The sequence below is a fragment of the Rhinolophus ferrumequinum genome, chromosome 13 (genome assembly GCF_004115265.2).
Source record: "Rhinolophus ferrumequinum isolate MPI-CBG mRhiFer1 chromosome 13, mRhiFer1_v1.p, whole genome shotgun sequence".
In the NCBI taxonomy this organism is placed as follows: Eukaryota; Metazoa; Chordata; class Mammalia; order Chiroptera; family Rhinolophidae; genus Rhinolophus; species Rhinolophus ferrumequinum.
This window is the reverse complement of record NC_046296.1, coordinates 41,167,951-41,181,493: the sequence shown is the minus strand read 5'-3', so window position 1 is coordinate 41,181,493 and position 13,543 is coordinate 41,167,951. Positions and strand designations below refer to the sequence as shown.

Sequence of the window (13,543 nt, the reverse complement as noted above, 5' to 3'; positions counted from 1 at the left end):
ACTAAGAGATCAAGATTTCTAGTTCAAGGTTTTCATTACACGGCCGGTCAATTTTTACATGTCATTAGTAAGATGAGGCAATTTCCAAATTCCCTATTAGTTAATCACCCGATTATGGGTCTTGAAATAGTAGTCCCCCCTAAAATAAGGACTCCAAGTCTGGGACAGGAATTATACCACGTGATTTGTTTTCCTCAAAATAAGGAACTATCAAAGACTAATGGGAAGTGTCAAGTGGTGTAGAAGCCAGTGTGGAGGGGTTCCCACTGGCCAAGATGGGACAAGCTGAGCACCATAAAGAATAAATTCAAACACAAATATATAAAAAAATTTCATGAACTCATAAATCAGTGATCAACTTTGGAGGTTCCAAGGACACCAGCACTTAAAATTGGTAATTAAGAAAGAAAAACAAGCATTTACCTTTTCCTGTCAGTGTATTTCACATTAAGTAAAAAAGGAAGCCACAGAACATAATGCAGGGTAGAGTATGAAAGACGTACAATATGTAACAACCAAAATAATAGGTGTACATGCAAAAAATATGACTACAAATGGAGAGAATTGGAATGATGGCCAATTGACCCACCCTCTGAAGTGTGGACACAATGACACTTCCACATTTTGCTCTGTATAGTATTGTACTGCTGGAATTGTTAGTAATTTAGAATATATTCATGTTTTATTTGAATAATAAAAAGTGTGTGTGGGGGGGCGGGGAATACCACACTGTGGTAAAAAATGTCAACAGCCACAAGTACTTAAAGAAAACAGCACATAACCTTCTGAGGCACAATACATGCTAAGGTTGTAAATGTTGGCTTTTTAAAAACAGATTTGAAGAATTTTTACTGCAAAATTACAAATGTAAAGCAGCTTTATTTTTGGATGGAATACTTTATGTATACAAAGAATAAACTATCTTTACTTTGTATACGTAAAGAAGAAATTGAAGTGTTTAGAATATTAGAAAATGTTTGGTAAGGAGGTAAAAACATTGCCATTTAGAAATAATAGTGTATTCCTTACGCAGGAGAGGGAGTTTTTCATTCATATAATGTTTGTTGTAGGTTTTAGGAGCTAATTTTGTATGGCTAACACAATGAAACATCAAAATGTATTAGAAAGAATAAAACTAAAGTTTGAATCATGACACATTCTTGTAACAGATCACCTATGAACATCATACTATATTAAATAAGTAGAAAATAAAACCAGTTTTAGTACAGCCAGTATTTAAAGGCATGAAAATAGTTATACGTTCTATTTCTTAATCTACATTATAGTTACAAGAATGTTGTCTGTCATAAACTATTGCGTAATGGGTTTTTTGTTGTTTTTTTTTGGTGCATGTTTCTGTACTATGTTGTAATTCACAACAAAATGAAGTGTCTGTGTGTGAAATACTGTCTTAAAAAAACAAACAAAGCAAATTGCTCTTCAACAATAGCCAAAAATAATTCAGCCAACTCCTTTCAAGGGCTAAAATTACATCAATTCAAAAGAATAAGCTCATAAAAAATTCCAGTAGATCAAATTATTTTCTCAGAAATCCACAATCCAAAAGATGGAGTTTTCAAGTATAATAGGACCACCATATGTTCCTTTACAGTGCTTCATATATTATTTCAAATATTTAAGTAGTGGTCCAAGTCAGAGGGCAAAATGGAAGTGGGGAGGTCGGGGGCAGGGGCACAGAAGGAGGTAATTTGCCTGTTCTTCAGAAAGGGAAAAGTTAGGGTTATCACAACCACATTATTTATACCAGAAGGTGGGAAGTATACAAATTGGGTTAAAAAGTATACTTTGCTATAATGAATGATTTCTCTGGCTTCCAGCCTCACAAGAAGCCACCCTCACTGCAGACCTACTTAGACTCTTCCCTGGGCACCGCACCTTGTACATTCTCACAGCTGTTACCTCACCCTGAACTGTTAGTCTTGGTTACAAGACTAACTCTTCCTGCAAAGCAATACCCTTTATACCTGCAGTGCCCACCGTGATGGCCAGCATAATAAGGGGAGTCAGAGACATTTTTTTCCTGAATAAAAGTTTATATAGTCTTCCATGGAGATCACTTTAAATGCTGAGACGCATTTGCATAAATTCAGGATTTTTTTGAAGTCTGCATAAAATTAGAATTTAAGCACAAAATAGTTATTCAAAAGGGAGAAAATGTAGGTAAAGAAGGAGAATTAGCATTGAATACAGGTTATAATCCACAAATTAAGGATTTAAATGCCTAAAACATAACTTTTAAAATTCTATACATCCAGTAACAACCTCAGTATTGTGTGCCAGAATTTGATCATTCAAGTCAATACACAGTGAAATAATAACTGTAAGAATGTCTGTGAAGTATGAACTTCAAAGCAACCAACAATTGAAATGTACTTATTACAACAAGTCTTATTTTACTTACACCATCAAGATGTAAGATAAAGTTTCCAATGATAATAAACACAAGCTCAAAAAGACAAATAAATCAACTTATTCTGTCTATGTTTGGTGAAGGAAAATTTCCCATGAGAAAAAGAGAACAATAAATCTAGATCAAATATTTATGAAGGAAAAAAAAAAAGAAGTGGGGTGGGGAGAGTGGGTAGGTCACTGAGTATTCTAAGTGTTGCTCCTCTCTCAAACACCCTAAAACGTACTACAGCATTTCCCAGATATATAAACTGGTATAAACATATTACAGCATGAAGTTCGATAAGAGAAGTCCAAAGTTTCAGAAATGTTCATCACTTTTAACCCTTAATACAAATACAAATTCACCCTAAGGAAACAATTAAGGGTGTGAACAAAGATTAAGGTACAAAGATGACTAGTGCAGTGTTATTTTATAATATGAAAAACTGAAATCTATTCATGTGTCTTGCGATAGATTAAATTCTAGTATATCCGTTCAATGTAAACATTTGTAGGTGATAAATGTAGAAAAATGTTTGTAATACAGAATTGAGCCCAAACTGTATTATAATATGATCACACTTTAAAAAGAAATTGCTTAGCAATGAGTTTGTATATCAATACGCATTTTTTTTCTGGAGAAAGATCTATATTCATGAACATGTTGTTGGTTACCTGGTTATAACAGTGACTAATACATCTAAAAAGAAGAAAAAGAATAGTCTACCCCAAAAAAGCGCTATTAAATTGTGTGGCTCTGATAAAAATTTTTCAACCTTCTCATTATTGCAATAAGAATGTCAGAAATTGAAGAAAATGAAGCCAGTTCAATCTGGCCTCTGCTTGAGCCTCTGTTGAAGATTCCACATTTGGTAATTCCTGGGCTTCCTCAAAGCCTGATACTTCTTTCCTGCCACTGCCTTCAACAGAATAAATAAATGTCACAAAATGAAAACATGAGGAACAATCAGATTACTTACTATATAGTTTCAGCAGATTGTAGTACAGCTGGTCTCTATCACATTCAAATAGCTTCTGTGTCAGTTCCACTAACTTCTCTAGAGTTTCAACCTTAAAAATAAGATTAACAGATGGACACAGATTGTGTACAGGATATATTTTATAGTTGAATTATTCACATCTTGGTTGAATAATCCTTCAAATTCACTTACTGAAAGGGTAAATTAACATTACTCCAAAAGTTAAAGGGCTGAGCACTACAATGTGAGCACTTAATGCCAATAAACCGTACACTTAAAACTGGCTAAAGTGATCAATTTTATGTTACATGTATTTTGTTTTTTAAGTTCAGGGGTTCAAGTACTCTTTGGAGTCAAGAATACAACATGAACGATTACCTGGTTGAAACCTCCACAAGATACATTTAGGGAGAACGCAAAAATATCTGGGGTGGAGGACTCAGTGAGTAGATCCTACATTTATCACTAAGAATACTCCTCCACCCACACATTATACTCCTCTTCCCCTGTGGCTTTTACTTGGCAGGATGTGAACAGATATCTGAACTGCAGGAGAGGTAGAGTAGAAATTCCACCAGGCTCCCATCAAGCAACTCCTCTGTTCACTGAGGACTGAAGCAGATTTAAATTGCCAAGGAAATAAGGTTAGCCTGCTCAAGCCCACAAGTAAGACAAATAAAGCAAGCTAAAATCTTCAGCACTCAACACGGCATTTTTAGGAACTATCTGAGGAACAATAATTAAGCTGTAGCTTATCTGGAAAACAACCAAGATAACACTGCTTCCATTAATGATGCTGGATCTCTCGAAATCCCCAAATGCTCATCTGACATGTAGGATACTTGCTTTCTACTCACAGTTTTAGGTGCATGAGACCAGAAATTAAACACAAACCTGATTACTTGAAATACATCTATCACAAAACCACTGAAGTCTTGCCGGTCGAGCTCTAATGCCTGGAGTCTGTAAAATAAAATCATACAGCACACAAGGTAAGGCTTTAGCTAAATGTTAATTTTGCCTTAAAGACAAATAGTTTTCCTCCTAATGAATTTGTTGCCTCTGTCCCAAACATATACACAAGAAACCTATAACTTAAACCCACAGCTACCAAATACATTTGGATTAGAATAGAGCATAAAACACAACCTATACTTAACCAATGTCTAGAGATCCAGGTTATTTCAAAATGTTGCTTTGCAGACCAATTTTCATTCCATAAATCTTTAATTATTAAAATGGTTAAGTTTCCTTTTTCAAAAAGAAACCTTGAAAAGATGAACTAAACCAAGTCCAACATATGTCAAATTAAACACATATACACACACCTCAGAGATCCCTCCCATCAGATTCAGGAAGGAAAAGTTATTAATATGTTACACAAACTTATTAACAACTGTCACCCCCACAAACCAATGGCTCTTTTTAAAGAAACAGGCTTTGTAAAATTTAGTGATGAGAAAAGTCTTGAGTACCACAAATGCTTGCATAGTGTCTAAAACAAAAAGTCTAAAGAGCTAAGTACTTAAATAAGCTAAGTATTTAAAATTAGTTCAGTATTAGCTAATTTCAATAATGGAGACATAGGAGTATGTTATATCCTCCACAAGAAATTAGTAAGGTTTAATCAGTAACTCTGGCTTCAGAGCAATTATTTTACAATTTTGGATACTGGAATAAAAGACAAACCATTTTACATGTAATTCGGAGGATTTGTCACTTAACTATACTATTTTTCACTATCTATATGAGGGCCTCACCATTAAATACTACATCTCAATCACAGCAATAGGAGAAGAAAACTACATAGTCATGAGCCTTGGCTGCTCCACTCTACAGAAGGTACCTTTTTATTGTTTTCGCCACTCAGTTTTGTTGACTAAACCAGGTACTCTTCAAATCTAATCTCTTATTTATAAATAAATCCTCCTTATTTTTTATTTCTTAAAATAATATTGTACAATGTTAAATTAGGAACTGAAGCAGAAACTGACATCTCAGAGCTTTGGGAGAATGACAGAAATATTGGTACAGTTGAAGTTGTATAAGTGTTCTCAATCTAATTGTGCAAAAATATCCACATTTTGGGATACAAGAAATAATTGTAGATAAATTAATTTTTGAAATATATTCTCAAATATCATTAATATTTACATTCCACATAATTTCTACTCAGGATGTTCTCATAGTATCTGTTTTGTTTCACATATATTACATTGAAAATGAAACCAGCATCAACTGTATACAAAAAAAGCCCTTGAGAAAATACTAAATAATCCTCTTTAGAACATGGCAAAATGAAAAGGTTACATTCACTTACAACTCTCAATATTATTGCTAATCCAAATACCAATATCTATTAAATAACACAACTTTTATGGCAAATTCTTCCTTTTTGTGGTTGATTAATCTATGTGACTGGCAGACAGCTGACTTATACGGCAGATACTCCCATGTTTCATTTTGAAATTGAGAACTGTTTACACATATAAATCTCAATCATCAAAAGAACATCTAGGTCAGATTAACTAAATCTCCTTGGCTTCTGTAATAGTCTACATTTCTGGTTTATAGCTTAACATCTTATTGAATTTTAAGCACTGAAAGTTGAAAGCAAAAACAGAAAATGTAACAAAAACACGAAAGAGAACAGAATTCTAATTGTGATGTTGAATATAACATCAAAAACCAGTTAATGCTTAATTAAAACAATAGACTCACCTCTGCTTTTTGTTTTTTGCTGTATACAACCTACTTAATGGACAGTGTGGATAAAATAATTATTGTAATAAAAAAACTGGCATGTTTGTTTCCACCTGGGTTACTGTGCTTCAAAAACACTTAATGAAGTAAGTTCTCATTTACTACTAGGTTCACTTGTATAAGAAGAAAAAGTAATCCAAAATCAAAAATAATTTTCATTAAATTTCATTACATTAATCTGATATAAATTTGTTACTATCATAATAGGCTTTTATGTATACTAGTAAAACAGGTATCAAGTAATTATTACTTTTAAAGTGAAATGATTTTTTTTTAAATGAAGATTCTTTTACTTCAAACTCTACCTCAAGAAAAACAATCTTATATTTGACTCAAATAGAAATTTTCACTGTTTTGATTTTTCTTGCCACGACTGCTAGAAATGTAAAATGAAAACAACTACTCTAGCCTCATGTCCTCTAGTCAAGAGTAGTAGGAGGAAAATCAAGTACTTAAGGGGAACAGGCCAAACAAAAACAACCAGAATCCAACTTTTTATCCCCATAGTTAGGATAGCAAGGGAAGGAAAAGGGTCTCATGAAACTTATTAAACCTTTCAATATTTGTCTTTTTCTCCAAAATCTTCAGAGATAGACGTAAAGTCATATCTAGTAAGGAGGAAGTCAAACTATTAATAACAGTCTAACTAACCTAAACTATACAATTCACTTAACCAGGTGTTATAGGAGATACTAAGTAAACTAACTCATGGGAGAGGGGATATGAACTGACATGGGAACATCTCTTGAAATTTGAGAAGTCAGGGGGGAAAAAGAACTAGCTCTAAAACCCCTTCTGTATATAAAAGATCGATCTTAGCTTATTAAGGAACGCAAATTAGTATAAATTAGTATAAAACCCTGAATTTGATTTAGTCAAGAACAAAGGGAAGAGTAACAAAGATTGGGAGATCCCTGTGATCCAAACTTTAACTTAACTGAAAAAATTAAGTTGTTTTTTCCTTTTTTAAAACAATGAAACATACCATCTTATTTTATCATAATCTCTAGCAAAAGGAAAGTGGGACTAGAACTCAGGCAGCCTGGATTTTAGTCCAAATCTTTGCTACTATGAACCATAAAAGAGGTAACACCTATAAAGACACAATAAAATTTCCGTCTTTACGTATCAAAGGGCCTTAAAAACAGTAATGACATTTGACCCACTTCTGACCAATGATCCTAAATAAATATCTGAAAACCAAATATGCCAGTTGGTAAAAATGTGAACGATGATGATTACTAATTGTGAAAATTTTTATCAAAGGAGAAATGGGCAAATTGTATTAGTTCACTTATACAATGGAATGATGTGGCCATTAAAAATAATGCTTAGAAGAGTTCTTAATTACATGCAGGGAAATGCAGAGACAGTGAGTAGGGTGAAGAAAGTATTAAATTATATGATTCAATTTATTTCTATTATACATAAAAGATATAGGCATTGAATAAAGGACAGAAAAACCACAAAGATGACTAGATGAATAATGAGATTAACCATGAGTCTTTATACTTGGCATATTTTTTAAAATAACGTGCTTTACACTTAAATCTATACATGGGGAAAAATCAGGTTGATCATCATCACTGGTAAGACACAGATAAAGATCACAAAATATATTTACCTTATATTATATAAGTTTGTAAAATTCATGTGTCACAATTTCCCCAATGGCACATTTCATTCCAGAATGTGCCAGAAGAGTGAAAGGAACTAGGAAGAGTTAGCTTGTAGAGGATGAGACTGCAGCAGAGACAAAAGGGTTGACTTCAACACATGGAAGGATGTCATATAGGAGGAAGGGAATAAAACTAACATTTATTGTGTTTAATAATGTACCATACATTTTAGATGTGGTCTTATTAGTGTTATCTGGTAGAGTCCTAAGAGACAGAACAAGGATGAAAGATGAAAGCACTTTCCTGACTCCGGGCCTTTGCACAGGCAGTTCACTCTACGTGAAATGCTTTCGCTTCCATTCTTTATGTGGCTGGTTTCCACTTCACCCTTTAGTTCTCATCCCAAATATCACTTCCTCAGAAAGATCTAGTCTGAAATAGGTTCTTTCGACAGCACTTTCTCTTAAAGCAATTATTATATTTTACAGAATTATCTTTTGAAGGTCTCTCTCTACAACTAGATTGTAAGATGTGATAAATAATTATTTGTTGAAGGAAGAGAGGGAGCAAGGAAAAGTGAGGGGAAATTGGTCAAACTGGGAAGCCACTCAAATGTTATCAACTACCTTCTTAAAGGAAGTGTCAGATGAAGAATCTGTCAGTGCCTACTCTAAGGGTTCACGATGGGAGTTGCTGTATCAGATCTAAGTTACAGCTTAGTTTATGTCAAGTCAAAGGTTAGATGATCTCATGCCTCTTGTTAATCCAGCCTACCTTGTGCTAAGGTCAATATCCTTCAATTATTAGAATATCATTTGACATGACTGAGTAAAGTGTCTTAAAATTCCTCACAACCATTATCCTAATTCAGATCCTATTAATTTCACTGCCTCAAACCCCCTTTAGTCTATTATATACCCTTCTGCTAATAAAAATTTCTTCTTAACATTGCTCAGGGTCCGTTATCTTCTGAATGAACTCCAATCTGCTTATTCTGATAGTGAAGGGTCTCTGGGAACAATCTACCCTTATAAAATATTTCTCACAAATCATATACCATAGGATGAAGAGAAAATTGGAAAGAAAGTAAAATTGTCTTTGTTTGCAGATGTGATCTTATATGTAGAAAATCCTAAATACTCCACCAAAAGAACTAGAACTAATCAGTAAATTCAGTCAAGTTGCAGGATACAAAATCAACAAACAAAAATCACCTTCATTTCTATACGCTAACAACAAAATACCTGAAAAAGAAATAAAGAAAACAAACACAATAGTATAAAAAACAATAAAATACTTAAGAAAAAATTTAAACAAGGATGTAAAAGACCTGAACACTGGAAACTATAGGACTTTGACAAAATAAATTGAAGATATAAATAAACAGAAATAGACCCTATATTCTTGGATCAGAAGAATTAATATTGTTAAAATGTCCATACTACCCAAAGCTATCTAGAGTCAATACAATCCCTATCAAAATTCCAACAGGCATTTTTCACAGAAATAGAAAAAAAACCCTAAAATTTCTAAGAAACCACAAAAGATCACAAATAGCCAAAGCAATCCTGAAAAAGAACAAAGCTGGAGGCTTCATACTTCCTGATTTCAAACAATTCTACAAAACTATAGTAATCAAAACAGTATGGTACTGGCATAAAAACAGACACATACACCAATGGAACAGAACTGAGACACCAGAAATAAACCCTCATATATATGCCCAACTAATATTTGACAAGGGAGCCAAGAATACTCAATGAGGAAAAGATAGTCTCTTTAATAAATGGCATTGGGAAAACTGGATAATCACATGCTGAAGAATGAAATTGGACTCCTATCTTATGCCACTCATAAAAACTAACTTGCAGTGGATTAAAGATTTTAACATAAGACCTGAAACCATAAAACTCCTAGAAAAAAACATAGGGAAAAGCTTCTTGATGTTGGTGTTGTTAACAAGTTTTTAGATTAAGACACCAAAAACACAAGCAACAAAAGCAAAAGTAAACAAGTGGGATTACATGAAACTAAAGAGCTTCTTTCTGCACTGCACAATCAACAAAATGAAAAGGCAACCTATAGAATGGGAGAGAAAATCTGCAAGTCATATATCTGATAATCCAAATCTGATAATACCCAAAATACATAAGGAATTCATACAACTCAATAGCAAAGAGTCCAATTTAAAAATGGGCAGAGGAACTGAATAAACATTTTTCCAAAGAAGACATACAAATGACCAACAAGTACATGAAAAGATGCTCAATATCACTAACCATCTGGGAAATTCAAATCAAACCCACAATTAGTTATCACCTCAAATCTGTTAAAATGGCTATCATTAAAAAGAAAAAGACAAGTATTGGTGAGAATGTGGAGAAAAGAGAACCCTTACACTGTTGATAGGAATGCAAATTATTGCAGCCACTATGAAAAACAGTATGGAGGTTCCTCAAAAGATTAAAAATAGAACTACCATATGATCCAGCAATGCCACTTCTGGATATATATCCAAAAGAAATGAAATCAGGATCTCAAAATGGTATCTGTACTCCCATATTAACTGCAGCATTATTCATAATAGTCAGGACATGGAAACAACCTAAGTGTCTGCTTATGGATGAATGGAAAAAGATTTACTACATATTATATACAATGGAATATTATTGAGACATGAGAAAGAAAGAAATCCTGTCATTTGGGACAACATGGATGGACACTGAAGGCATTATGCTAAGTGAAATAAGTCAGACAGAGAGACAAATTCTGTATGGTATCACTTATATGTAGAATATTAAAATGCCAAACTCCTAAAAATAGGAAGAATGGTGGTTGCCAGGGTCTCAGGGATGGGAGGTGGGGGAAATGGGGTCCTGTTAGTGAAGGGAACAAACTTCCAGTTAGAAGAGGAGGTTCTGGGGATCTAATGTAAAGCATGGTGGTTATAGTTAATAATACTGTATTATTTACTTGAAAGCTTCTAAACGAGTAATCTTATACGTTCTCACCACAAAAAAGAAATAGTAGTTATGTGAGGTGATGGAGGTTTTAATGCTAAAATGCTAAAGTGGTAATCATTTTGCAATATATGAATATATCAAATCAACACCTTGCACACTTTAAACTTACACAATGTTATTTGTAAATTACATCTCAATAAAGCTGAGGTAAAAAAAAAAACAACTAATTAGCAATTTCCCCCTTTTTACTTCTTTGCTTTACCCTCCATATTGCTAATACACTTGCCATCAAACTCCCAAACATTAAAGTACTGCCACATCTATCAAACTCCACCTCATATTTGATCTCCTCCACAAAGTCTTGTCTAATTTCCTACACCGGGAGTAAGTTCGACTCCTGAACTCTCAGAACTATTTACACTTTTCTCATAGCAGTTAACATTCTCAGTCTTATGTAGCAGTTATCTTCACATACTAATCTCATGTTCAAGCTTCACATGAGCTCCTTGGGGGGGTTGATCTTGGTCTAAATTCACTCTTCTCTTACCCTCTTTCTTTTGGAAGAAAATAACACTTTTTCTGAGTGTAAGAATATGTGTATGTTCATAATAGAAAACTCAGAAAATACAGAAAAGTACAAAGCAAAACACAAAGCTGTAATTCTACCCTCCTGCAATAATCTATGTGTAGAAATAAAATACAAGATTATGTTAAAATGTCTTATATATAAAACATGATGCATGTATGCCAACTCATTTTAAAACCAACACAAGTCATGCTATACACTGACTCTTGCCTCTGCTTTCCTCATTTAAAGGAAGCATTTTAATGACTGGTTTCTTATCTCCTATAGTGCCTCAAATACAAAGTAACTTTGTTGTATATTTTGCTTTGGAAATTCAACCCTAGTGAATCTACTTATTGATAAGACACTATTGAATTTTGGGGAATGACAAAAATGTTGCTCAGTGTTTATAGTATTTTTTCATATGCTGATACAGTCCTAGTTAATTTTCATCACTTTTTATATTTTCAATAATCCTTAAAAAACGGTAAGCGAGAACTCTAGGTCTTGAATTTTAATAGTGAAAAAAGCAAGTTCCCAACTTTAATTCAACTCCAACTAACCATTAAAAAAAAAAAAAAAAAAAAAAGCAACCGAAAATGTTTCTCAGTATATTCTCATATAATACACATCCTGCTGTCCTACTCTAGGGTATTGCAGGGATTCTATAAAGCTATTCTTTATTCTATAAGCAATTTTATACACATCTATGAAAATCCTGTCATCAGTAGATAGCCATTCCTGAACGATTACACTAAATGAAGCTGTACATTGGTAAAGCTTTAGAGTAACTAAGAAGCAGACTTCTGCTGACTAATCATGTGACAAGCATGTATCTTACGCTAAGCTTCATACTGTGAATTATGCGGGGTAAAAGAGGACAACACAATCCCTGCCTTTAAGGGGCAAAGAGAATTAATATTATTGATTACTACCATAACCCAGGAAATATACAAGCTGCTTTACATACATTAAGTGATTGAATCTTTAAAAAAGATACTATATTCCCTTTTACAGATGAGGAAGCACAGAAAGGTTTAGTAACTTGTTCATTGTCGCACTGGCAAGTAGATGGCAGATGGAGAAGTCACTCTTACACCTCTGGTTCTTCCTATTGTGTCTTGCTTGTTACATAAAGAGAGGCACAAGACTACCTATTGTAGAACCGCTCATCGCTATTAGTATCTGAATACCTGAGTGTCATTTCTACGCTGATCGGTGTCCTGCTAACACTGACACCACACATGCAGAGCAGCAGAACTCAACAGGCAGGCAGCTCCCCTCACATATTCAGACAGACTGTGCACTTACAATGAAAGAATTTATACCCTTTTCTAGAAAATACAAATGAACCACCCGAGCTCCAGAAACACCTGTCCAAGAAGAACGTCCCACTTCCTCTGGACAGGAGGATCGATTGAGTTATGAGACAGACAAAAAGAGAAGACAGTTCTGAATTAATTTCACAAGTCCTTCTTTCCCATACTAGGCTTTTCTCTTCTTGGAAAAACATCAAGAGAAACTAACAGTATTCTGGGTTGTGTGCCTGTATTTTCAAGTTCATGACAGTCAATATACAAACAAGAAGGCAAACACCACCTCCGTGTACCATCCACCATGGGCACTTTTGGAAAAAGACACGGAGTAATGGCAAAGTATGATCTGAGAGAAACCTGATTACTGATGTATCTAACAAAATTATTTTAGTCACATTAAACATTTTTTCTTAAGGTGATGGATGGATCCATCTACTGGGGAATGTTGTTTTTTAGGGGATATGAAACTGTTAATAGTGAAATTAGTCACAATCTGAACAGATTGTATAGTTGCCCTTTGTACTTATCAATCTTAGTAAGCAAAATTTCAATCAGGCCTAGATAAAATACACTAATCCTAAAGAGACCAGGTTTGTCACCTACCATTTCCAGTAAGCTGCTTACTAAGGTTAAAAAAAAAAAAAAAGAGAGAGAGAGAAGAAGAAGAAATTTTAAATTAAATGCCAAACAGTTGCAGACAGCACTTGTTTGGCTGATTAACTTGTAGACAAGCATTACAAATAAATCTGAGCATGGTCTGCAGCAAATTAAATTCCATTGCTTTTAAGAACAAAGAATTCCTTGGCAAAGAGGATTAGCAACTTTACACCCAGGAATGCCAGTTTAATTTAATTGTTCCACAATCCAAGATTTATGCAAATATCATTTTGATATATAACAGTGAATTTAACAAAGTGAGGAAACA

At 33.8% G+C, this 13,543-nt stretch overlaps 1 protein-coding gene across 1 annotated transcript in view; it reads right to left on the bottom strand.

Moving 5' to 3' along the window:
• LRPPRC (leucine rich pentatricopeptide repeat containing) overlaps window positions 1–13,543 on the bottom strand; it is a 94,894-nt gene that overhangs the window by 28,904 nt on the left and 52,447 nt on the right. Inside the window, exons 26-27 of the mRNA XM_033124814.1 lie at window positions 4,287–4,355; window positions 3,393–3,483 (exon numbers count right to left, since the gene is read on the bottom strand). Of these exons, the coding sequence (XP_032980705.1) occupies window positions 3,393–3,483; window positions 4,287–4,355 (160 nt within the window). The remainder of the gene's footprint in view (window positions 1–3,392; window positions 3,484–4,286; window positions 4,356–13,543) is intronic.